General features: G+C 35.2%; 3 protein-coding genes across 3 annotated transcripts; 1 reads left to right on the top strand and 2 right to left on the bottom strand.

Annotated features, from left to right (window-relative positions):
* Positions 1–1,900: 1,900 nt before the first annotated feature.
* Positions 1,901–5,348, bottom strand: LOC107823290 (chloroplast envelope quinone oxidoreductase homolog). Its single transcript, XM_016649917.2, has 4 exons — positions 4,512–5,348; positions 3,916–4,057; positions 3,677–3,768; positions 1,901–2,840 (listed from the first exon to the last, which is right to left on the bottom strand). Exons 1-4 carry the CDS (start codon positions 4,584–4,586, stop codon positions 2,148–2,150), a joined length of 1,002 nt encoding a protein of 333 aa, XP_016505403.1. The 5' UTR covers positions 4,587–5,348; the 3' UTR covers positions 1,901–2,147.
* Positions 5,349–16,201: 10,853 nt separating this feature from the next.
* Positions 16,202–18,315, bottom strand: LOC107815294 (chloroplast envelope quinone oxidoreductase homolog). The gene is given in 5 exon segments (XM_016640850.2): positions 16,202–16,927; positions 16,930–17,097; positions 17,447–17,538; positions 17,661–17,802; positions 18,127–18,315. Coding segments are annotated over 5 exon segments (1,002 nt in total). The 5' UTR covers positions 18,202–18,315; the 3' UTR covers positions 16,202–16,402.
* A 1,448-nt stretch (positions 18,316–19,763) lies between these two features.
* Positions 19,764–20,200, top strand: LOC107815293 (uncharacterized). Its single transcript, XM_075238923.1, has one exon. The coding sequence runs from the start codon at positions 19,835–19,837 to the stop codon at positions 20,162–20,164; it is 330 nt and encodes a 109-aa protein (XP_075095024.1). The 5' UTR covers positions 19,764–19,834; the 3' UTR covers positions 20,165–20,200.
* Positions 20,201–27,332: the final 7,132 nt, after the last annotated feature.

Raw genomic sequence — 27,332 nt, 5'->3', positions numbered from 1 at the left:
TCACTGCAGGACTCAAGAATTTGGGGTTTTTATATATGATTTTGTTGGTTCCAGCTTGGGAGTTTTGGGATTTTTGGAAATTTTGGTTGGTCTTAGGATAGAAGGGATAGGTCTGGTTATGAGGATTACTGGGAAGTCTTGCAACATGTCTGGGCTGTGAAAGAATTGGGGCATTTCTTAGAGTTTCTTTTTGAATGATCAAGGTTTCTTCTTAGATTTTTGCAAGGCTAATGGCTTTTTGTAGGGATATAGGAGCAAACATTTTCACTGGCATTCCAATTTCTCTTTTTAGACCTCTCAAAAAATAGCTGACAATATATTCCTCACTCAATTCTACTCGAGTTAGAAATTCATCAAACACATCTATGTAGTCTTGCACAATGGTAGTCTATTTTAGGTCTTTCAAATCCCCCATCGGATCATCAAAAATTTTAGACCCAAACCTAGAGTATAGACTACTCACATTCCCCCCAACTAGGCCATTCTCTAGTGATTCTAGTTTTCATATAAACTTGGTGCCATTGAAGAGCCTTACCTTCGAGCCGGCAGGAAGCCATTTTAACTCTTGAAGCTGCTGGAGTTTCAGTCACTTCAAAGTACTACTCACATTGATACAGCCAGTCGCGCAAGCCTACTTCATCAAACTTAGGAAACTCCAATTGATGACCTCTGATAGGCAGCTGATACTCCTCATCTCGTCAATGCCTAGCAACTTTAGGGACAACTTCTTCATCCTCAACCCTTCTTGCTCCTTGTCTATTAGGAACTTCTTCGCCGAGTGGCCTTTGATTACCAACAATTGCCATTAAGATTCTTCTAAATTCCTCCATAGATGCAGCCAGCTTTTCATCTACAGTTCTCCTCAATTCCTCCATGCTACCACTAATTCCATTGAAGGATCCACGAAGTCCATCGAGATCTCTGCGTAATTCCTGAATTCTCGTGTTGTGTTCACCCATTTTTACTCACAGATCCAAGGGAAGGAGTGATCTGATACCAATGATACAATCTCCACAATTGAAGATTGAATCGAGAGACCTAAAGAACAAAGTTGGAAGAATTGCTCTTGAACAATCACTCGAAGAACTGGAGATATTGAAAGAGATATAGAAAGAGAGTTATTATTGATCAATAGCAGAAAAATCATAAGTACAATTGGGAAGGATTCCACTGATATAGGAGGGGGAAATCTCGGAGGAAAAACTTGGAGGTAAAGTTAGTTATAACTAACTTGGAAAAACATGTGTCTCTCACGTGACTGAGCTTAACAACTTCAACTAACTCTTAACTAACTCAGCTGATTTAACTAACTCTTATCTCTATTACAAATGAATCATAACAGAATCTGAATTAATCGGAACCCCTATACTAGTATCGGACTTCGAATAAAAAACCAAAAACATTCCACTTGGCCGGAAGGGGAACTCTGAGTTATGAGTTATGGCCAAGTTTCTCAAATAAAAGTATTCATGATGTAGTTGTGCTTACCCACTCTCCCCATCTATTGCAGAAGGATCTTTTACTGATCTAGGTGCACCTTATGCATAGACTGGATGATTATTCTATAACTTGGGTTATTTCCTTAATCAACATTTAGATATATTATCCTTTTCTTGAAACTTAATTATGTGCTTTATATTTACTTAAAACTTTTCTCTTTATGATTCAAATCGGCTTTCAATTTCATGTATAAAGCGCACAAGTTCAGGTTACAAGGCTAACCTAGTTTTAGTCTCAAACTACCAGTTTTAAGTTTTAGCCCCCTAAAGTTATTTCTGAACCTTTTTTGGTATTGCACCAGGCACCAGCCATTTCATTCCGCACATTGCTCTAAACTGAGACAAGAATCACACGAGCTTTGTAATGAAAAACTACAGCCATACAATAAGCTCTTAGATCATTACTTGTCCGAAGAATGCTTATATAGGGTGGCAGTAAAGGTAAAAAATCAATTACATGACATACATACATTAAATGGTCGGCACATAACAAGCAATCATTAAGGCAATGTCCAATCTCGCTTGACTGTTCGATCACTTGAATAGGATGAGATTGATTGATCCACCTCTACTCGCATATCCTTAATGCTCTCAATGCTCAATGAGACACCAGTATTCCAAAATCTACATCGATGTAAGGAAATATTTTTATTGCTCCACAATGATCTTGCCTGTGGCATGTCCATCAATAATCTTGGCCCATGCATCTTGAGCTTTGCTTAGAGGATGTTTGGAGTCAACCACAGTCTTAAACTTTCCTTCCTTCACCAACCTAACAAGTAAGTTCAGTTCCTTATCTCCTTTAGGAATCAAAATAAATGGCAGCAACTGCTTTTTGGAGAAGGTCAGTTTCTGAAATACATAGGTGCATATTGCACTAGGTCCAGGAGTCAGATCAATGACCTTACCACTGTCACTCAAATTAGGCTCAAATCTTGACCAGGGAATGTCTTTAGAACAGTGAACCACTGCATCATATTTCTGTCCTGATGGACTCTTAAGAGTTGCGCCTTCTGGCGTCTTGTAATCAAGAACCTCATCTGCTCCTAAGCTCTTTACAAATTCAATGTTACGAGCACCACATGTCCCTGTAACATGTGTATTACCTAGCTTTGCCAATTGAACAGCATAGTGTCCAACACCACCCGAGGCAGCCGTGACAAGAATGTTCATACGCGGTCCACTTCCATCTAGTTTTATTCCAGCAATATCAACAAGGGCCTTGTGTGCTGTAAGAGCAGCAATTGGAAGACATGCACCTTCAGCAGCCGATACATTTTCTGGCCTTGGAACAGTCAAGCTCTCCTTTGCGACTGCATACTCAGCCAATCCCCCTCCTATCTGTTATCAAACACATGAGTATATTTATGTTACAACTATCATACAAGAATTTATGTTTCGTGCACTGACAGTGCAAAGAATTTTTACGCTATCAAGTTAAGTTAGTTCACAACAACAGGTAACTCGCCATATCAAGACTGATATGGTAAATTGAAGAAATAGTATAATATCTGCAATAACTGGTTAAATTGCATTGATAATATATTCTTTAGACTGTCAACATATATAACTTAAACTCATCATATTAAGGCAAAAAGATCAAGTTGATGAGGTTACTTTCTAATAATGGTAGCAGAGACCAAAATAAAATAAGATACAGAGACGATTATTTTTGGGACTTGTGTGTAAATTTAGAACAATCAAGCTCTACTTTGCAATGCATATTCGGCCAATCCACCTCCTATCTGTTTTCAAGAACATAATATTATTACGTTACAACTATCATACCAGAGTTTATATTCTGTGCATTGACAGTGCAAAAATTTTTTACGCTATCAAGTTAAGTTGGTCTACAACAATGGGTAACTCTCTATATTGTGTAAAATCTTGTAAAATTGAATTGACTTTAATAATTCTTTATACTGTCAGCATATATAACTTAAACTCAGCAAAAAAGTCAAGTTGATGAGTTATACTTTCATATTAATAGTAGCGGAGACCACCATAAAATAAGATAAAGAGACAATTGGTTTTGTGATTTACAACTTGTTTGGATGATTGTTACCCATCGTTTCGTAATGTATATTATACTGTAATATTTTTTGGATACAATGTTTGGATTAATATGCTAGACTAACATAATGAAAACAAGTCAAACGAAAAGCAATTAGACTTACAAGAAGATTAAGAATAGCCACAACTTTGTCACCAGCCTTGAATGTTACAACACTAGATCCAACCTCTACAACCTCCCCTGCTACATCAGTACCTGCTCCTCACAAAAAATGCAGTATTAAAAGTGTATAATATAAAGTAGAAGACTATAAACGATGAGCTAGAAAGGGTTAGGGCATCTTGGTGTCTCCTTATTTTGGATTCTGAAGAAAGGATCAGATGTGAAGATTATTGAAATTACCAGGTATAACAGGAAATTTGCGAGTAACAAAAGGACGATTGACACCGTTCTGAAATCTCAAGTCTAATGGATTTAAGCTTGTAGCCTCCAACTTTAACAATACCTCATCCTTGTCTGGAGTAGGCACTGGAACTTCAACATGCTGCAACAAAGCAATATATGTGCATCAATCAGTAATTTGGCTACATGATGCACCCCTGTGGAATGAGTTAACGCGATTATCCGTATTTCCTTTGCATTCTTCAAAATACACCAAAAAATTACATTTTCTGTATAAATACTTAATAAACATCAGATACGTACTCCTTCCCGGTTCCATGTAACATAGGCCTTATTTATGACACTTGCATAAAATAGAAATTAAAATTCGTGTGCTCCAGTTAACAGTCATAGAATTTGTTCTGACAGTGCAAAAAGTAAAATTTATACTATAAGAGAACTACATGTAGTCGTCCACACGAAGTGGGACTAGTAACCTAGAAAATAAGATATGTTAGCGATATGCTTAAATTTTTTCTGTTTATTGCCAATATATACAAGATAAATCCTTAATTGTACATAGAGAGTTTCCATCCAAAGGAATGTAGAGAAAGTACCTTCAAGCCAGCAGCTCCACCTCCATAAGAGTCGTACTGCACCGCGCGCATTAGCTTCACTGCCATTTTCACCATTCACTAATTTCACCTCATTGTCTTGTTTCTTCAGCGGCAATATTTAAAATGATTGAGGATGAATATTAAGCAATATTTTGCATTTAAATGGTTGAAAAGTGGTGCTAGTCAGCGTTTCCTCCTTCCTAGTGCTTTCCAAGGAGAATAGTCAACCGTGTATAGTCGTTGGCATATCCATTGTCACTAGTTAAAAAACTAAGGTCGAAAATTAAAATTGCTTTGACTCATGGAAATAGTCAATTGTTGCCTTGTTGGAGTGGTGTACCTTGAGTACTCTTAATTGCGAAGAGATCATATAGTGGATTGTCAACCAATTTAATCCATTCTCTTGAAGATCAAGTTGAATGTAATAAGCAAAATAAACATATTAAAATTGAAGAAAGCAGTTGTATTTCATCTTGGACCATTTGGGCCTATTCAAACAAAATTGTCATTTCTTACGGTTTGTTTGGATGATTGTTAGGTGTTGCATTCTATCGTATTATTACTTTAAATACAATGTTTATTTGATTGTTACTTAAATTTTATTATATTGTATCATTAAATTCGTCGGCACCTAATGACGAAAAGTGTCACTTCATGGAACGATCGATTTGGTGTGGTCGCGTCATTACCTTATTCTTTTCTCTCATTTTTTGCCCTTCCTTATTGTTAAATAATAATCATATTTTATCCTTCACCTTACCTTTTTATATGATAATTCTACCTCGTACCTTACTTTTTCTTTATAATATTGCAAGTTTATTCTTCATATTGTTGGTGCATGATATCATAAAATGACGGCAAATAATACAATCTATCCAAACATTGTATACATCAAAACGATACAGTACAATACAGTATAACACTACTATACGATGCATTATGAAACGATACATAACAACCATCCAAACAAGCTGTGGAACTAACCTTTCTCTAGAGCACCAGCCTCCATAGAATAACTTTTTCTTTTTGATCTTCCGTTCGAATGTTATATGGTCGAAGCGAGAACGTTATAATCAGAACATCACATATTACTATGGATCAACGTTTCCCCTAATTGTACTTCCAAACAACCAAAAATAAAGCTCGTTATTCAGAGAGGGGAAAAATAAAGAAGGTAGGGCTTTTGGGAAGTGGAGTTGCAACAATTCAACTGTCACTCCAATCCCCTCGCACCAAGTTCCAAACATTTGACTCTAGTCTAGTATTGCATACTAAAGCTGACTAGATTTTTAACCAGTGAGAAATTTGAACAATAATTTGATTTACTCTTGTGTTTGGTACGAAAAAAAAAATATTTTCGATTTTTTCATGTTTGGTTGGCTTAAATATTTTTAAAAATATTTTTTTTCATGAACTCATTTTCTTCAGATTGAAGGAAAATATTTTCTCTGGGAAAACATTTTCTAAAATTCTTCTTCAACTTTCCCCACTCTATTCCCCATCCTCACCAACTCTTCCACACCCTAATCCACCCCACCCACCCTCCCCCAACCTTGCCCTACCCCATCCTAAATAAAAATATTATTATGGATACCTTTTTTTTTTTTTTCATGTTGCAGATAGAGTACTTTCTTTTTTATTTCAACAGAATGAGTATTTTATTTTTCATGATGTAAAAGATATTTTCTTTCATTTCAACAAAAAAAATACTTTCTTTTACATGATTTAGAAAAAGTATTTTCGTTTATTTCAACAAAATGACGTAGTAAAAAGTATTTTCTTTCATTTCAACAAAAAATACTTTCTTTTTATGATGTAGAAAAAATATTTACTTTTATTTTAACAAAATGAGTACCTTTTTCATGTTGTAGTAAGAGTACTTTCTTTTTTACCAAAACAAGAGTATTCTTTTAAGTTATGTAGCATAAATTTCAACGTTATTTTTGCGTGAAAAAGTAAAGTAATACATTAATCCCTTTGAGTTTGTATGAATTTTTAAAAGAATAATTAAATTCTTGAAAAAAATAGAGTCATGAAAACGTTAGATATTTGGGGTATGAGGGGAGAGGGGGGAGCACAGGAAACATGGAGATTTGGGTGAGGGGGAGGGGAGGGAGGGGGAGGGGGAGGGGATAAGGAAAGTAGAATAAAAATTATTTTCCTAAAAAATATTTTCTACTCTCTAAACAAACACTAGAAAATATTTTCAGGAAAAAGTTTTCCACTTACCAACCAAACAAGGAAAAATAAGTGATAAAATCACTCATTTTCCAAGAAAATAATTTCTAGGAAAATATTTTCAATGGATATTCGAAAACTGACTAAACCGACCGAACCGTACCGCACCGAATCGAACCGATTTTTATGTTTCTTTTAAAGAAATTGTAGGTTTTTATATAAATCTATAACTACACCGATATTTAGGGTAGGTTTTTTATTTTATGAAAATAAACCGAAAAAATACCGAACTGTACCGAATAAATTTTACATGTAAAAAATATATTTATATAGTAAGTTTAAAAATAATAATGCATTAAATTTTTCTTTGAGCCTTGTAATTATGAAAATTATTACAAGCCAACAAGTAATTAAACTCAAAATACTAATTCCTAAAACCTATTATGCTACTTCTACTTAAACTAAGTTATTTCAAGTATCTTCATTAGTAAGACACAAAGTATTCTAGCGATTATGAGTAGCAAACTACAATGTATTGAATATATTTCCTTTCATATAATTTAGATTTATCTTTTTGAATATTTAATCTTCTATAGACTTTATTCTTGAGTCCCAACTTGGTTAATATCTTTTCACTCGTGTGATTTATATTTTTTTTTGCCTTTGCTTGGTTTCTTTTACGTTGTTGTAGAATAGTTGATGGATCTATACTCTATCTATTTTTTATTTTTTTAATTCATCACCCTTTAAACAGTAAAAATGTCTAGAGTTCTACTTCTACTAGTGAATTTTACATGATATTTAAAAAAATACAGAAAATTAACCGAACCGTACCGATACCGAAATGAAACCGTCATGATTGGGACGGTTTCGAAAAGTCTAATTTTGGTTATACATAATAGAATAACTGAAAAATTGATATGGTACAAATTTTATAAGATAACCGGCCGAACCGAACCATTGATACCCTCAGCCGGTTATTTTATAAAATTTGTACCATATTAATTTTTCGGTTATTTTATTTTGTATAACCAAAATTAGACTTTTCAGAACCGTCCCAATTATCTCAGTTTTTTTCGGTATCGGTACGGTTCGGTTAATTTTTCGATATTTTATAACAAAAACGTCATACAAGAATCGCTATTCGAAGTTAGAATGCGATAAATATGTACTTATATAGGACTTTGGCAAAACGTTCTAGACATTTTACTATTTTCAAAGTGATGATAAGGAACATGAAAGATGTCCAGCATTGAGATTCATCACACTATTCTATGGTAACATAAAATAAAATAAGCAAAGACAAGAGAAATATAAACCATACAAGTGGAAAGATACTAATTAAGTTGGACTCAATAATAGAGCTTATCAAAAGAGTAGTATCCAACAAGAGAAATCTAAATCATACGAGAGGAAAAATATCCAATACCTTGTGTCTTGCTACGAAAAATCGTTAGAATACTTAGTGGCTTGCTACTCAAGATGTTAGAACTAATTTAGTTTCGAAATTAAGAAGTAGAATAGGTTTGAAAGTTGGGACTTTGGATATTAATTATTTGGTCACTTGTAGCCATTTTCATAATCCCAAGACCCAAGAAAAAAATCCCCCCCCCAAAAAAAAATTTTTTTTTGTTAGTTTGAAACTTAGTATATAAAATATATTTTCCATATATAATTTTATTCGGTACGGTTCGATATTTTTTGATTTATTTTTATAAAATAAAAAACCTACCCTAATATTCGGTACCGTTATAAGTTTATATAATAATTTATAATTTTATTAAATAAATCTAATAATCGGTTCGGTACTGTTCGGTTCGATCGATTTAGTCAGTTTTTAAAGATTCATTGACAACTGCAGACACAGAACATCAAAAGAAATCAAGCAGCAAATCTGCACTCAATGAGAATCCCACTGAATATCCTAATTCAACAACCATATAAAATTAGTGATTGTAATTGCTGTAGATATCTCAAATCTCTTGATTTTAGGAATTGTATGAGATTCTCCATTGATTGTAAATGTGTGTGCATATTTGTAGTCGGCAGTAATGGAAATTAGAATTCTCATGCCCACATATCAAGCTCTTATATAGCCGCGCGCACCCTCGATCTGAAATTTGAAATTACAAGGAGGGGTGAATTGTGGACTATTAAAATTTAGTTGACTAAGATTTAGTTTAGTCGACTAGCTTTCGTACAGTACACAAATAAGATAAAGATGAATGCAATAAATTTGAAGGCAACACAAGACACAACAGTTTTTATACTGGTTGAGTACCGGTGTAATACTTACGTCCAGTTTTCCTTAGGTCATAAAGGTTCTTTTAGATCTTGATAAAGAATTACAACAGTGATGGTTTTGACTCGTTCACCACCAACGATGTTTAGCAATAATGATTTCTGGATGTTGACACAACTCTCTTTTGTGTTCTAACTCCTTCTATCTTTTATGATACTTGTAGACTCAAGAATACAGTGTTTGTACTTAGATTTAGAGAGACTTAGAAGTCATTGTTTGTAGTTGCGCACTAAACTCCTTGAGTTCGCCAGTGACCTTATAGGCAAGTATTGTTGTGTGTTTGTGTCTGATTCCAGCAAGGTGTCTTTGATTCTTTCAAGAGAGATGAGTGTTAGATTAGAGCAGGGTGTCTATGATTTCTTTAAGAGAGATGGGGTGGAATTTTTTAAATCATGGAGTGCTCTGTTACATGCCGTTTCCATGCCGAGATTGTACCGCCCCGTAAAAATTTCCTAATGATTTAAGATTTTAAAGTGCGTCAACAGTATTTGGGAATAACGTATTTGAGTATTAAAGGAGACCTATGAGATATATCCATATAATTTTGAATTGATAATGTATGTTTAAGGTGTGTTGGAATACACTAAAGAGTTTTGTGAATCGCAAGAACTTGTGTGGAACAAGTTGAATACATTAAGTGTAAAGGATGTTTCAATTGGCACAAGATTCAACTTCAAATGAATATAACTCCCTCAATATAATGAATTAGGTGGTGATCTAACTATCAAATTAAAGCCCTTTGAGTCTAGTTTCTAACGCATCAAACTGTTAGTCATTTGGATTTATATACAGAAAGTTATGGCCATTTTACTGGACCTGTATCATATGCACGCCCAGATGCGCGGCGTTTGAGAGTTTTTGCCTCAGGTGCGCGGCCAGATGCGCAGCCACTTGCCCAGGTGCGCGGCCACGCACGTAGTAACCCATTAAATACCCCTAAGGCCGGGTAGAGAGAGATAAGTCATTTCTTTGAGTTAGGGCTTGTATATCAAGGGGAATCCACCTAACACCTCCCTCCCATGAACCAAGGTAATATTTTTGGAGTAATTTTGAGTTGATTACTACTCCTAAATACTTATATTAACAAGGATTAATCTTGAAGATCCATAGATTTTCATTTAAATCCCCAAATTGGTCAAGAACACTACAAGTTGGGATTTTCATGAGTCTCACTACAAGAGGTATGTCTACCATCTCTAACTAATATATGGGGATTATTTATGTATGGAATATGTGTTATGACTTAGGGTATAGTGAATGGAAGCCATAAGTTCCCAATTTAAATACATAACCATTGTAGAGATGGAAAGGTGATTATTTAATGAAATTTTATTGGTTGGGTGTGGATGGATGGTCATGTATGGGATGTTGGAAATTAAGAATTGTTTAAGAATGATGGTGGGATAAATTATTGGTAAATGGTAGTATTTGAATGAACTAATTCTATGGTTAAGAGATGTATAGATTCATGCCTACTAGATATTTGATAAAATGCTCAAATGAGCTGAAACCATGAATATCTTCCTAATTTGTGTTCAACTTTATTATGTCTCAAAATAGATTGGGATTGCTAGAATTTCCGGAACGTTGTAGTAATTTAAGGAAAGCTCAAAGTGAGGTATGTTGGCTAAACTTTCACTCTTAAAATCGAATTCCATAATGTTTCCGTAAGATCAAGTATGATTGACTCAAGATTCCTAACTTCTATATTTCGGGTTATTCCCTATAAACTTGGCTATTCCGAATGAGCCTTATGTCGAAAGATAGCTGTTCAAAGTATGGTTTGCGTATTAAAATGCTAAGTCTTGGAGTCGTGTTCCAAATGAAGGTTATGATACCAAATTGTGTGAGAAAATTTTAATATTCTTAAGACTCTTAATTGCTCATATGTGTACCTAAAGTCTTGATTTGGAAATGTCTTATTGTTGATAATCTATAAAGGTGGTTGAAAATGAAATAATTGAATTGGGGATATAGTGTGTGGCCAAAGTGCCATGAATTTAAGTTATGATTGTGACTAGTAGTGTAAATGATTTGAGAGGATGCGATAAAGAATATGAAATGAGCCTCGACTCAACTGTGTTAAAAGTGATTTGAAAAATAGAATTTGCCTAAGAGCTTTTGTAATCAATTCATGCACATTAGTGACTGCTTTAACTAATGCTTTGCTTTATAAATATATCCAGTGCGATTCGAGTTCTATATACTCATGTGTTGAAATTGTACATTGTCATTTCTGGGGGAGAGTATTGCAAGAGTAAATGGTGTATTGATTGTTTATGATTTTTCATGTGTATTTATATTGTTGGTTGGTATGCCTCATTCTTTGGGAAGAAACCATTTGTGTTTGAAGTTCCCATTTCAAATGGATTTGAAGTATATGATTTCTGGAATTTTTTATATGTTGATATTTGACGGTGATCTTTGAAATTGAAAGAGGTGAAGATGTAGAATATGAAATACGGCCATCGTGCCAGGAATAAAGAATCTTATAATGGCCAAATAAGCCAAGGAAATATTGTCGTTATGAATGACTGAAAATACTAATGAGAATTTATACAATGTGAAATATGTTGAGGTGAGTACAATTGTATTTATGTTACCTATGTGTGCAAATCAAATAAAAAAAATATTTTTGGGAGTATCATTAGCAAAACCGAGGAAGGGTGAGTCATAAGGCCCACAACTGAAACTACACGTGCCGGTGTAAGGGTGGATTAGGATTATTCCCCTTATTTGGGATGAAATTGAAACCTTTGCGAAATTGTGATATTATTCCTCTTAATTGGGATGAAACTGAAACCTTTGTGGATTGGAAAAGTCAACCCACACAGCATATGCGGGAAGGCGGCCTAGCTGATCGGGTGGAGATCAGACGCCATATTGCGCATATGATGGTACTACTCTTAGTAACAACTTTCTTTCGCATCACCTGTCAAACCACATTGTCCGTGAGGAGATAGCCTAGTCGATCGGGCGTGATCGGACTCCGTGCTAACAAAGACGGTGGTATATCAGTGCTAATGATCTCCCAACCAAAATTGTATATGAAGTTCGTATTTTGAAAATTATTATATTTTAACTAAATATTTGGATATTGTTGATTGAGACTTGCTGTTTCTATGTGTTGCCTTTTCTTATATGGGCATTCTATTTTGAAAGAGGACTTTTAGCTATACATACTAGTGCTATTCGACAGTACTAACGTCTCTTTTGTCGGGGGCGCTGCATCTTTAATGGATCCAGGTGGTTTTACAGCAGGCGGTATTGATCAGTGATAGCAGTACACTTTTTTCAGCTGATTTGGTAAGCCTCACTTCATTTCAGGGTGTCACGACCCAAAATCTAACTAGTCGTGATGGCACCTAACCCAACCTGCTAGGTAAGCCAACTTTCAATTATCCAATTCCAATAATAATTATTAAAGCAATTTAAGTGAATAAAGATTTTAATCTTATATAATCCCCAAGAACTGGTAGTACAAATCATGAGCTTCCAATAATAGATCTCGGGACAGCAGGAGGCAATCAGAGATCTCGCAAGCCTCGTGTCACCTGACTATTTTTTGATAGATCTAGTCATGTTGCAAAGCCAAAGCTCCTTTTTGGAAACCCGACAGAAAACAATACAATTGTCTCTACTCCTTTAGAGTATGATGGCCCTGATGAAGTGCAAATAAGTGATAGCTCAGGTTTGCATATTACACATGTTGGTTCATCCGATATAAAATCCCCCTCAAATAAGTTACACCTTCACAATGTCCTTTGTGTCCCAACAATTAAATCTAATCTGATTTCATTGGCAAATTTTACAAAACTAACAATGTCTCTGTTGAATTTTCCTCGATATTTTTCTGTGAAGGATCTAAGCACGAGGGCGGGCTTGCTACAAGGAAAGAATAGAGACAATGTCTATGTTCTTCCCCAGTCATCTACACCTACAGTTCATAATACCAGTGTTGATTGGCATCATCGACTTGGACATCCACCAATCAAGACTTTTCTTATTGATGGTGGCACAGAATATGTTAAACTAAAAGAGCTTTTTGCTACTCATGGCATAAGTCACCTAACATCACCTTCATATACGCCGCAACACAAATGGTTATGACGAAAGACGACACCGTCATATAGCTAAAACTGGTTTGACTCTTCTTCACCAAGCATCCTTACCTCTATCTTTCTGATGGCATATTTTTCAAGCTGCCACTTATCTGATTAATCGCCTACCTACTCTGAATCTTGATTATCAATCATCATTTCAAAAGTTATTTGGTACTGCTCCTAATAGAACCAAATTACGAGTCTTTGGATGGTTGCGGCCATATAAAAATCACAAACTTGTGCATTTTTATTGGTTACTCATCGAACCAAAGTGCCTATGAATGTTATAAACCTGAGTAAAAAAGATTTTCCTCTCTCGTCATGTTTAAGTTATGGAGTCTACCTTCTCAAGTTCCTCGTATCTCTTACAATCTTCCTCTATCCAAGCCCCACGGAATGATGCAGCAAATACTGCTACCCATTTCACACTACCAGTTGCATCACCTATGAGAAAGCCTTCCCCTTCCACTTCTCCAAATACGGACATAATTGCTTCTTCTCCTCTGCATAGAGACTCTGCCCTTCAGCCTCTTCTCCACCATGCCGAACAGACACTCAATTAGAGCAATGTCTCACATGTAAACATCCCTTGACTCCATGACCACACGATCTCAAACTAACATTTATAAACCTAAACGAGCCTTTGCAGCAACCAAACATCAGGGGACAAATAGTCATATAACTATGATTTTTTTCACTAAAGTCATATAACTTTGTTTTCTCACACAAAAATCATATAACTATGATTTTTTTCCACCAAAGTCATATAACTATATTTTCTCACACAAAAATCATAGTGGATACATAGGAGAATTTAACGCTCTTGTTAAGAAATGATACATAGGAGCTTGTCCCTTTTCAGCTTCATTTCAATATTATTGGATGTAAGTGGATTTTCAGATAAAGCGAAATGAAGATGGAACCATCAATCGCTATAAAGCACATTTAAACTATACACAAAAAATAACATCAGACACGCCCATCTCCTACGGACGTCTACTTCTAGAATAAAAAGAAAAAAATAACTAGATTGACATAAGATTTAAACTCACAACCTCACCACCTCACCTAGAGAGGTACACTTAATAACCATCAAATCATATAATACTTTGAGCATGGGTGCACACACATAAATTTAAATATTTTTTGAAAAAATATAACATTACTATACATGATTTAGGGCGGGGAGCATGGGTTCACGTGCCCCATGGAACCCCGCTAGATACGCCCACCTGGGCCAGGACATCTCACATTTGTAAACTGAAGCAAGCAATTTACGGATACCCCGAACTGAGCGAGTTTATTCGCGCTCTTGGTTTTGTCCTATCCCACAGTGACGCATCTCTGTTCATCTATGTGCTATCCTTTGTTTTTTTTTTTTGGTGTATGTTGATGACCTGTTGATTATGGAAAACGCCGATCAGTTTCTGGCCAAATTATGACCTATTGATTATAGGAAATTAAACTCCGATCAGTTTCTGGCCAGACTAATTTCCTCGTGGAACTCAACCCAACAACCTAGGGGCTTTTCCTGTCACAACACAAGTTTATCATGGACATTCTTGACAGATTCAATTTGAGTGGTGCCAAGCATGTTGCCTCTCCTATGTCCACTTTCCTTGAATTGAAATTGAAAGATGGCACTGACTTTGTTAACCCCAAACCTTATCAGCAGTTGGTTGGCTCCTTACAATATTTTAATCTTACTCGCCCTAATATTTCATACAATGTTAACAAGTTGTTTTAGTTTATGCAGAATCCAACCACCACAAACTGGCAGGAATTTAAGCGAGTGTTGGGATATCTTAAGCTACTATTTACCATGGTCTTTATCTTAAACGCGACTCTTCTTTAAATCTTCAAGCCTTTCTGATGTAGATTGGGCAGGAAATTTGGCCTATAGAAACTCCACATCTGCCTATATTGTCTACCTTGGCAGCAATCCTATTTCTTGGAGCTCCAAGAAACAAAAAAACTATAGCTCGTACTGCTCCTGAACTTGCTTGGGTCTAACCCTTAGTTCATGAATTACGTCAATGTCCATCCTCAACCCCCACCATCTTGTGTGATAATATTGGCGCAACTTATGCTTGTGCTAATTCTGTTTTTCACAGCCGCATGAAGCATGTTTTTATTGATTTTCATTTTGTTCGCGACAGGGTTGCCAAGGGTCAACTACGTGTTGCCCATGTATCCACGAAAGACCAATTGGCGGATGCATTGACTAAACTGATATCCAAACAAAGGCTTGAGCTTCTTCAGTCCAAGATCCGCGTATTCTCCGTCTTGCGGGGGCGTGTTAGTGATACTGCAGATACAGAAAATAAAAAGAAATCGAGCAGCAAATCTGCATTCAATCAGAATCTCATTGACTCCTAATTTAGCAACCATATCAAATTAGTGATTGTAATTGCTGTACATATCTCAAATCTCTTGATTTTTGGAATTGTATGAGATTCTCCATTGATGTGTGTGTGTGTGTGTATGTGTATATATATATATATATATATATATATATATATATATATATATTTGTAGTCTTCTTTTGCGGAAATCAGAATTCCCATTCTGACGTAGCAAGCTCTTATAGCTAACTCCACTTGGTTGGAAGGGGAAACTATGAGTTATGTCAAGCTTCTCAAATAAGATGAATTTTGATCTACTTGTATTTACCCCATCTATTGCTGAGTGATCTTTTACTGATCTAGGTGCACCTCATGCTTAGACAGGGTGGTTTTTCTATAACTTGAGTAACTTCCTCAATCAACATTTGGATAGATCATCTTTTTCTTTGAAGCATAATTATGTGTGCTTTATAACTTTTCTACATAATAATAATGCCAATCTATGTTCAATTTCATGTAAAAAGGGTAATCAGGTTCAAGTTATAAGGGTAAACTACCAATTTTACTTCTGGACTTTTAGCCTGCCGAAGTTATTTCTTAACTTTTTCTGGTATTGCACCACCAGCCATTTTATTTCACACATTGCTCTAAATTTTTAAAAAACCACCCGCATTTTATAATGAAAAATAACAGCTATACTATAGGCTCTAAAGGCATTACTTTCTGAAAGAGTGCTTATACACGGTTGCTGCAAAGGTAAAATAACAAAAATTAAGTTACAATATATTAAGTGATAGGCACATTACAGACACAATCATTGAGGCGATTTCCAATCTGGCTGATCACTCTGAATAGATTGAGATTGATCGATCTACATCTATTGGCGTAATCCTTAATGCGCTGAATGCTCAGTGAGACAAGCACCAATACTTCCATATTTAGATCGACTGAAAAACAATAATTTTATATTTCCACAATGATCTTCCCCGTGGCATGTCCATCAAGGCTCTTGGCCCAAGCATCTTGTGCCTTGCTTAGAGGATGCTTGGAGTCAAATACAGTCTTAAGCTTCCCTTCCTTTACCAACCGGACAAGCAACTTCAGTTCCTTATCTCCTTTAGGAATCAAAATCAATGGCAGCAACTGCTTTTTGGAGAAGGTCAGTTTTTTCAATACATAGGTGCACATTGAACTAGGCCCGGGAGTCAGATCAATGACCTTTCCTGTGTCACTCAAATTAGGCTCAAATGTTGACCAGGAAACTCCTCTAGCACAGTGAACCACTACATCATATTTCTGGCCTGATGGACTCTTAAGAGCTGCTCCTTCTGGCGTCGTGTAGTCAAGAACCTCATCTGCTCCCAAACTCTTTACGAATTCAATGTTACGAGCTCCACATGTCCCTGTAACATGTGTATTACCTAGCTTTGCCAATTGAACAGCATAGTGTCCAACACCACCCGAGGCAGCTGTGACAAGAATATGTTCATACGCGGTCCACTTCCGTCTAGTTTGAGTCCAGCAACATCAACAAGGGCCTTGTGTGCTGTAAGAGCAGCAATTGGAAGGCCTGCACCTTCAGCAGCCGATACCTCTTCTGGCCTTGGAACAGTCAAGCTCTCCTTTGCGACTGCATACTCGGCCAATCCGCCTCCAATCTGTTTTAAAGCACACGAAAAAATTTATGTTTTGTGCATTGACATTTTAAAGAATGTTTTCACTATCAAATTAAGCTGATCTAGAATAATATAGTAACCTGAAAAATAGTGTAATAACTTAAAATACCCGATTAAATTGCATTAGTAGTGTAACAATTCTTTACACTTAACTCATCATGTTAAAGCAAAAAAGAAACATCAAGTTGATGAGCGTAAGTAGTTTGGAATAATATATAGCAGCAGACAATTCTTTTTTTGTGACCTAAATGTAACTGTAGAGCCCACCAGCTACAAAAACAATGCAAGGAGATCACGCTGAAAACTCCAAAGGGATGCGAATCGGACTTACAAGTGGATTAAGAAGAGCCACAACTTTGTCACCAGCCTTAAATTTTACAACATTGGGTCCAACTTCTACAACCTCCCCTGCTACATCAGTACCTGCACTTCACAATGTCAGTATTAAAAGTGCATATTATTAATAAGCAAGAAGGGCGCCTAGTGGTGTGTCCTCATTTTGTATTCTGAAGAAGAGATTATATGTCATAAATTATTGAACTTACCAGGTATTACGGGAAATTTGCGAGGAATAAAAGGACGAGCCACACCTTTCTGAAATCTCAAGTCTACTGGATTTAAGCTTGTTGCTTCCAACTTTAGCAAGACCTCATCCTTGTCTGGAGTAGGCACTGGAACTTCAACATGCTGCAACAAGCGCAATACATGTGCATCAATCAAAATTTGGATATTTTCTGTGCATTCGTCACTGTACAAATACTTACACACCCAAATATGTACCCCTTCCGGGTTCCGTGTAACATAGGCTTTATTCATGTCATAAAATGGAAATCGAAATTTTTATGCTCGAGTTACGAATAGTATAAAGGGCTTACGGTGAGGTAACAAGGTTTTGATGGAATACTTAAAGTGCGCGCAAGTTAGACCGAACATTATCCTAGAAAACTATAATAATAATAATAATAATCATATACAGGAAGTTTCCATTCAAAAGAAATGGAGAGCAAATACCTTCAAGCCAGCAGCCCCGCCTCCATAAGAATCGTACTGGACTGCGCGCATTAGCTTTGTCAAAATCCTCGCCATGATTGCTAATTTTTCATTCAAACTAATTTCACTTCGCCATCCTACTACTTCAGAAGCAGTATTTAAACTGAGATTGGGAACCAACGCATGTTGAAAAGTGGTGCTAGTCAGTGTTTCTTACGAACGCTGAAGCAACTATTCTAAGTGGGCGTTTGGACATAAGAATTGTAAAATTTCAAAAAAAAGTAAAATAAATTTTCAAGTGAAAAAGATATTTAAAATTAGAGTTTGTGTTTGGACATAAATATAATTTTGGGTTATTTTTGAAGTTTTGTGAGTAATTTGAGTGAAAATTTTGAAAAACAACTTTTTAAAATTTTTTAAAATTTCGAAAAATTTCAAAATGTATGTTCAAGTGAAAATTGAAAATTTTATGGACAAACGTTCATTTAGAAAAAAAAAAAGTGAATTTATTTTGAAAAAAAAAAAAAAGAAAAAAGTTTTTATGTCCAAACGGACTCTAAGTTCTCAATTTTTGAAAAGTCGTGCTAGTCAGAGTTTCCTTCTTTCCTACTACTTGCCTAGGTGAATAGTCCTTCTTTATAGTCGTGGCATAACGATTACCACTTGTTAAAAAGCTAGTTTACTGCATTGACTAGTCGAAATATCACTTGTTGCGGTGTTGGAGTTTTGTACCTTGAGTATTAATGATTGCGAAGAGATCATATTATGTAAACAAAATTAACATATTGAGATTGAATAAAGCAATTGTATTTCATTTATTTTACTGCTAGCGCTGGATCGTTTTTTGCCTATCTGAACAAAAATTGATATTATCCAACTACATGTTTATACCGTTTCTAATCAATCTTGTGAGTGATTTAGAAGAAGATCAGGTCGATGGCAAATCCTGTGCAGCTTATTGTATTGTATAGGATATGTTGAGCCTCTTAACGTGGCCTAGGACTAAACGGTAGTTGAATAAGTGGTAGAGTTTCGTAGGTTTAAACGCTCCATTGAACCGGGTGGTCCATACCCCTCTATAAAATATTATAAGGCAGAATAGTCCGGTAGACCATTGTACTTGTTTCGATTTGTTATCTCGGTCCATACCCCTCTATAACACACTATATTACACTCCTCTGACAGTTGACCTAGCTTACGTGGCATAGGTAAAGCTAAGGTGGATAAAATGTTTGGTACACACACACACAAAAAGAGCGTGATTACAAGGATTCCATAGAAAATGACTAAAATAAGAGAAAAACAGAAAAAGAAAAACATAAAAAACGAAGAACCCATGGTTCTCTTTTGCTGCCATAGCTTTTCTTTTCATCATAATTAAAGGGCAATAGAAGACGAATCAACATACAAGATCAGTTAAGAACCCATAGTTCGTAACAGGAACTTCATCCAACAACATCAAGAAGAATAGGAATTTCATCGGAGCCTGTCAAAAAATCATCGCTGGCTAATGTTGAAACTTCCGAATCATCAATGGCAAAGAGCACAGTGGAAAAGTTCGCCATCACCGGCGACGGAGACCACCGATGACCACCACAATTATTTCTTCCGCATCACCTTTCTAAGTAGAAAATAAAAAAATACAAAAAAAAAATCTAGCAGTTCAAGTCAAATCAGGTGAAGCTCTGAAACTGAAACAGAATCTGATAGTCAAAGCAAAAAAGTAAAAATGGAAGCGGGAGACGAAGCACTAGAAATGGTGGACTCAAAGGATTTGCAGCAGCAAAGCAAAGCCCTTGATAAGCTCACTGACCATGTCGAAGATCGTCAGCTCGATTCCTCCCGTGTTCAAACGGCTATGGCTTCAATTTATGCATCCAAAGAAGCTGATCTTCAAGCTATGAGGATGAGGGAAAAGGAACTAGCTGCTGTTAAGATCAATGCTGTTGATATTGATATAATTGCAAATGAACTGGAGGTGGACAAGAAGGTTGTTGAAAGGACTTTGAGAGAGCATAAAGGTGATGATATAGCTGCAATAAGGCATTTGCTGAATTAATGTAATGCAGAAGATAAAGAGAATCAGTACCAGAAATTTTTGTTTTCATTCTGAAATGTATTAACAAAGAGACTATAAAAAAAAAAAAATTAGGTGAAAAATACCAAAAGGGCCATGGATACGAAGAGTAAAAACAAGGAAGAAAGATATGAGGTGCTCGAATCTAATTTGTAATGGTGTGTGGGTGCCCAAATCAATTGCTTGGTTTGTGAAAATTATTAAATTTTGAAGTGATTGCAACTTCCTCTCCCACTTTCAATCCCTCGGAAATTTGTGGTGAATATTCACAAATCCTTCTTTTTATTATTTGTTTACAATGAGGTAGAGGTAAGAAAAAAATAAGCTTTTGAAGAAAAAAACAAGCTTTTGATGTTTGCTAGTATCTCTGTTGTGGTTCGGTGGTGAGGTTTTAACGGGGAAGGTGACTGAATATTAAAATGGTGTTCGAGGGTGAAGAAGGTGAAAATGGTGGCCATTCTGCCTTTAAAAAAATAAAAATAAAATAATGTGGCATATTTTATCTGAATGTGGCATATTTTATATGATGTGGATATTAATATCAGCGTGATTGAGCAACACGCGGGTCAGAGGGATGTAAGATAGTGTGTTTTAGCAACTATAAGTGTCGAGATGAAACTCTATCGAGTGCAGGGACAAGGATGACAAACCAGAACAAGTACAATGGTCTACGAGGCTATTCTGCCATATTATAAAGCAGGGACTAGAAATGGTGATGCGGCAATCTCCATGAGCAGAATTCATATTTTTCTTTTTTTAGAATTTTGACTTTTTGCCCCTATTTCTCTAATTAAGTACCGTTTAAAATTAGAATCAACCAACGGTTAAGTATGAACAGTCACAACCTTTAAAGACACACATTCCAGTAATTAGTTTCCTTCTTTAAATAATATCATCAAAGATAGAATGAAAATAGAATTGTAACCTCCATTCCATGCACCCATTTACCTATTCTTTAAGACTTTAACCTCTCCGCCCGATCACCTCTCTGAATATGCCATTAACTACAACCGCATGCAATTTTTTCCTCATTGTTTTCAGAAGTTACCTTTATTGCAAAATCTTCCTCATTTCTACCAATTATGTTACCACAGTAACCTCCCTCTCTTCGAACCAAGAAGGCTTCTATTCATAGTCACCGATTCAATGTGATGTCCCAACAAACTTAAAAAATTAGGCTGCCTTTTTATACTTAATGATTGATTGAGGATTACAGACTTATAGTACTCCATGAATTAAAATATCGCCATAACGGAATTGTCGAGAAATTATATTTAACGAGATGTGGGGGTTGCAACATTATAACATTGTTAATAGTGATAAGATGCAGAAGAAGATGTAGATCCATATGGAGGATTGTTTAATAGTGAACAACCTTTATTTCTTACAAGTTACAACTAAAGAAAAACTTGAAAATCAATTACGTATAATTATATCTTAAGGATGAGTAGTTTTTCTCAAGAGTTTCTTCAAATCAAGCAGATATGGATATTACACATTACAAGCTCTGAAGGTGAGTTTTTTCTTCTTAAAAATAATATTTATGTTGTGTTATTTGTTACAATTAAGGTACTTTCTAGATTGAAATTTATGTTAGAAAACTAATATTGGAAGGCAGGGTAATGTTTGTTTTGGTTATAGTGCTGATAATAGTATAACTAAGACAGAATGAATTTTAGAGTTAGCAAATTGAATAAGAATTTTGATACCATGGGGTTGCAAGAAAAACCTTCTAAGTCTCATGGTTTTGAGAAGTTATCTGCTATTCTATCCCTTTTGCAACGGTCTTGCTGTTATCTATCAAGCACAATGTGAATCTAGAAATACAACTTTATGATTTGACTTTATAGGATTACCATTTTTATGCTATATATATATATATATATATATATATATATATATATATATATATATATATATTTTATTTGAGAAAAAAAAGGCAAGAAAGAATACTATGGTCTCAACCAATTTCGAAATGGGAACGTGAAGCTTGTGAAGCCTCTCTCACTATATGGTATATTTGTTTAGTTATAATATCTTTCATTGCTTAGTGGCTAAAATGAGAACTAAAAGCTGTAGAAAGATTCTAAAATACTGTGAAGTTACTATTTTTAATTTTTGAAATGCTGTGAAATTACTATTTTTATTATATAAGTGTATCAATTTATTAAATGTGCTGGTTAATAGTTGTTGCACTTGGCAATTGGCATTCGATTTCTAAATGATGAGAAAAATACGAACAAGATTTTTGTAAAATTCATTTAGCAATGATTAGCTTCCCTTAATTTTTTGGCCTCTTAAACTTCCACGGAAACAATATGTAACTGAAAAAATGGCCGAAGCAGCAAGTACGTGCCTCTTCATTTTGCAGCAGAGTTTAAATAAAATCGATTTAACATCCTATTCCAATTTCCATTAAAATTTATAATTAGAACTATTATCATTCATACAATTGATTCTGCTTTTTGATAAGTTTTTCCCTCAAATTGAGAGAACTGCTCTTTGAAAATTCTGTAGTTATGAAACTACAAAAAAAAAAGTACTCAATGCTTTATTTGTTTTAATTTGCTTTTCTGTCTGATTGTTTTGTATGTAATTTTTGATTAAGAATTCGATTTTTATTTTTTAAAAGCAATTACACAATTGTCTATGCCCCAGGTTGGGCACCTGAGCCAATAACAACTGCCACTCCTTCTACACGTGTTGAACCTTGGCTATGATTATTTTCTTTATATCAAGTAAAAAGTAGAAAAGTTTAGATGTGACATGTAAAAGTAGATGGTAGAAAAAGATTATCTAATGAAAGAAACTATTTTTTTACATTCATAATTGAGAAAATAGTTATCTAATTAGAGTCAAATTGAAAATGATAGCACACATACCACTTACTGAGAACTAAGTGAAAAATGTTATGTGACTTTTTCCTTCGTTTTACTGCTTGTAGTTTTGGTTATTTTAGAAATTATTTAGATAAGTGTGGAACGATTGAAAATATGTCTATTCTGTCGTGATTTACTATAATTATAGAAGCTTTTTCAGTAAGGCATTATTAATTAATAATACTTTCAAGATTTACTTAAAAGGAGATTTGATTAGTTTAGATATAATTTTTGTAGATGAAAATTAGTTTAAGTGATTGTCATGTTGCTTATTTTTCTATATGGTCTAATTTATAAAATGATCACTTGTTAAATATTTGTTTAATGACCGCGCGAAGCGCGGATAAATTAATTAGTTAGAAAACAAAAGAAAAAGAAAACAAAAGGAAAAGGAAAATGATGGCAAAACAAGTGTTGGACGAAATAGAGACTTAGCAACCAATTTGCACTGCAAATTGCAAAGTGCAAATTGCATATTGAAATCCAATCTTTTGATCGGTTAATATAGGCGGCCGTTCTTTCTATACAGGGGAGCTTCGTCTCACATTCTAACACACCAATTTCATAGAAACATATCTGAGAGTTAAGGAGCAGTTTAAGGTATTCACAGACCGTGTAATTTATAAGACAAAATAAAGAATTTGAACAATATCATAGTAAAATGTGTAATGTTTTTTTTTAAAAAAGTGTTATTTTCTTGAGTATGTACTGATTCTTGGAGTATTTACCTGGGATTACAAATATAAAATTTCTCATTTTAGTGGATTACTTTGCTCCTCTTGAGCTCATGATTTTTTTTTCCATATTCAAAAGGATTTCCCAAGTTAAAATCCTTGTGTCCTTGTTGTTCTTTTTATTCTTGTTGATTGTTGCATTATGGTGCTACGTTATTATTTTACTGTTATTACCGTGAATATAATTTTTATGGACCGTTATTCCCAACAAGTGGTATTAGAGCGCAAATTCTGCTCATTCACCGAATATCATTCACGGTTGGTAATACCATACTCAATTTAAAAATATATTTGGAGTAAAGTACAAGGTAGCAAAATTCAACAGAGACAATTTCTCAACATGGAAAACAAAGGATGAGAGATTTGCTCATCCAACAAGGTTACACAAGATACTAGACGGCGATGCCGAGAAGTTAGAATCCATGAAACCACAAGACTAGAGGACATGAATGAAAAGGTTGCTAATGCAATCCGATGACACTTATTAGATGATGTTTCTAATAACATCACTAATAAGGAGAGTGCATATGGCATTTGGACTAGGCTGTAAAGTCTTTATATGTTCAAGATGCTGACAAATAAATTATACTTGAAGAAGTAGTTGTACGTCCTATATATGGGTGAAGGTAGAAATTTTCTGTCACATTTAAATATGTTTAACAAACTAATTACGTAGCTTGCCAACCTCGGAGTAATGATCGAGGAGGAAGATAAAACTATCTTGCTCCTGAAATCGCTGCCATCCTCCTATGATAATTTGGCAACCACCCTGCATAGTGAAACCACAATTAAGTTAAAGGATGTCATATTAGTGATTCTATTCAATGAGAAGATGAGGAAGAAGCTTGAAAATCAAGGACATACTTTCATCCTAGAAGGTAAAGGCGGGAGTTACCAAAAGGGATCAAGCAATAATGGTAGATCTAGAGGTCGTGGGAAGTCCAAGAATCGATCCAAGTCAAGAGCGAGAAATTTCTACTTCTGCGGTCAACCTGGTCACTTCAAAAGAGATTAGTCTTTGTATAGTAGGGATGCGCCGGACCGCCGACGACCACACCCCAGGTAAAGTTAGTGAGTCGTGTAATAGGCGATCATTTCGTGCGGTTCGGGGGGCACTTGAGTCGGCCGCCGGCACCCGACAACGTCTTGACCCCCATCTGATTTCTGGGTCAATTCCCCCTTCGTACTACAAAAAAATGAGATTCTTGCCGAATCCGAGTTTGCCGCTCCAACCATTACCAAACTAATACCTATTCCGTTTAGTACTTCAGATTGTTAAAAGAGGAAAGCCGGTCTTGCACACTAGGACATGAGTGAACCTAGGCTCTTCAAGACCAGCCTTTCACTCCTAAGAAGTCGGAATAAGAGTCAATCGATGGCTGAAATTTCTTAGAAAGGTTGTCTAATGCCTTATCTCTGCTGGATTCCATCTCACTCTCTTTCGGTCCGAAGCCGATAGGAAGTGAAAGTCACTGAGGTAAGTTCTAATAGAACTAGGTTCCGGGTATTCCTACCATTTTTTCTTATAGGTTAATCTTTGAACTCAACATTAAAGCACTGGAAGAGAATCTTTATCCTCTTTCCAAAAGATCGGGGATTTAGGTCTATTGCTTATGTCCGATTTGCTGAGGCTAGCTGCCCAAATCTAAGAAAGGACAATGGCGAGAGCATTGGTTAAAAACAAATAACAACAACACAATCACTACAATGCAAAATAATGATATTGTAGTTCTCTTTGCAAATAAGGAAGATAATTGCATGCACTTGGCAGGTCCAAAGACGAAAAAGATCGTTTGATACAGGTAAGTGATCTATTTTGATCTATTTTGCAAAATATTAAACCATGCCACACCGGTAAGTGATCTATTTTGCAAGTATATAGAAGGTGATTTTGGCACTGTAAGTATAAGATTTCTCATGGATCTATCCCAGTTTTAGGGTTAACCAAAGAAAAATAGGTTAGTTACATGAGTTTCAAACTGAAATTTGGCGGATGAATAATCCATTTATTTAGTTTTATCTTTTTTTTCACCTTCAAAAGAATAAATCATAGGCATTTCTACTAGTGTTAGAATTTTATGAAAGGTAACTATCTCGGTTTCATATATAAATTTATACTAGTTACTCAAAAATTATGGGGATTAGTGACATTTATAGGCAGACAAATGGATATAAATGTCGAATACACATTTATCCTAAATGACGTATGCCATGTACCTGAATGGCGGATGAACTTGGTCTCGGAAAGTGCTTTGATCCGAGATGGATACACGAGTTATTTTGCAAATTAAAAGTGGAGATTCACTAAGGGATTATTGGTGTTTACAAAGGAAGTAGCTCGTGGCAGTTATATAAAACAAATGCAAAAATATGCTGAGATGAATTGAATGAGGCTCAATATGATATTTTTGCAAATTTGTGGCAGAGAAAAATGTGTCATATGAGCGAGAAACGATTACATATTCTTACCAAAAGATTACTCAAACTCTTTTGCCAAAGGTAAGATAGTAAAATCTTGTAACTATTATTTATTTGATAAGCAACACATAGTCTCATTTCAAATACCATCTGAAAGAAACTGAATATACTTGATTTGGTATATTTTAATATTTGTGGTCCAACGGAGATAGAATTGGTGGGCGGTCATCATATTTTTTTTATTTTTTATTGATGATACTTCACGAAAGTTGTGGGTTTATATTTTGAAAATATAAGATCAGGTGTTTTAAGCTTTCTAGAAGTTTCACGTTGTGGGAGAAGGAATACATGCCGAAAGCTAATAATTTTCCAAACCGACAGAGGTGAGTGTAATTCAAGAGAATTTGAAGAGTATTGGTCGAACCAAGGGATCAGCAATAAAAATATAGTTCCTGCAACCCCACAACACATTAGTGTAGCTAAGAAGATGAATCACGTCGTTGTTGAAAATGTGAGAAGTATGCATAATAGCTAAGATACCTAGGTTATTTATGGGGTGGAGCAGTTCAGACAGCATGTTACCTGATTAATCGGAGTTCGTCGGTTCCATTGGGGTTTGATATCCGACAAAGAGTTTGGACCAATACAGAGATATCTTATTCCAATTTGAAGGTGTTTGATTTTAGAGCTGTTGCACAGGTACCAAAGGAGTAGAGAACAAAGATGGATGATAAATCTATTCCCTACATATTTATCAGATATGGAGATAAAGGGTTTAGGTACAAATTTTGGAATCCTATAATGAAGGTCATCAAAAGCAGAGATGTAATCTTCCAAAAAGGTAAAGTTGAAACTTCTAGTAATTAGTCAGAAAAGGCAAAGTAAAAGAATGGTGTAGTCCCTAGCTCTGTTTCCATTCTTTCTACTTCTAATAATCCTACAAGTACAGAAAGTACAACAAACGAGGTTTCCGAGCAGGGAAAGCAACCCGATGAGGTTATTGAGTGATAAGTAGGGATTTTGACCGCTTATTTGCTCTCTTTTACTTATGTTTCAGCTCAAAAATGCTTAAAGGTATTCCCGAGAACTAATGAAATGTGCTTTAAAGCAGAAATATTG

The sequence above is a fragment of the Nicotiana tabacum genome, chromosome 19 (genome assembly GCF_000715075.1).
Source record: "Nicotiana tabacum cultivar K326 chromosome 19, ASM71507v2, whole genome shotgun sequence".
Classification (NCBI taxonomy): domain Eukaryota; kingdom Viridiplantae; phylum Streptophyta; class Magnoliopsida; order Solanales; family Solanaceae; genus Nicotiana; species Nicotiana tabacum.
The sequence above is the reverse complement of the archived record's forward strand: the minus strand, read 5'-3'. Positions and strand labels throughout refer to the sequence as shown.

Coding starts and splice junctions, on each gene's coding strand:
- LOC107823290 (XM_016649917.2), bottom strand. CDS start 4,586: ATGGTGAAAATGGCAGTGAAGCTAATGCGCGCGGTGCAGTACGACTCT. Junction 3,769..3,915: donor CAAATTTCCTGTTATACCTG/GTAATTTCAATA, acceptor TGTGAGGAGCAG/GTACTGATGTAGCAGGGGAG. Junction 2,841..3,676: donor TGGCTATTCTTAATCTTCTT/GTAAGTCTAATT, acceptor GTTTGATAACAG/ATAGGAGGGGGATTGGCTGA.
- LOC107815293 (XM_075238923.1), top strand. CDS start 19,835: ATGGAAGCGGGAGACGAAGCACTAGAAATGGTGGACTCAAAGGATTTG.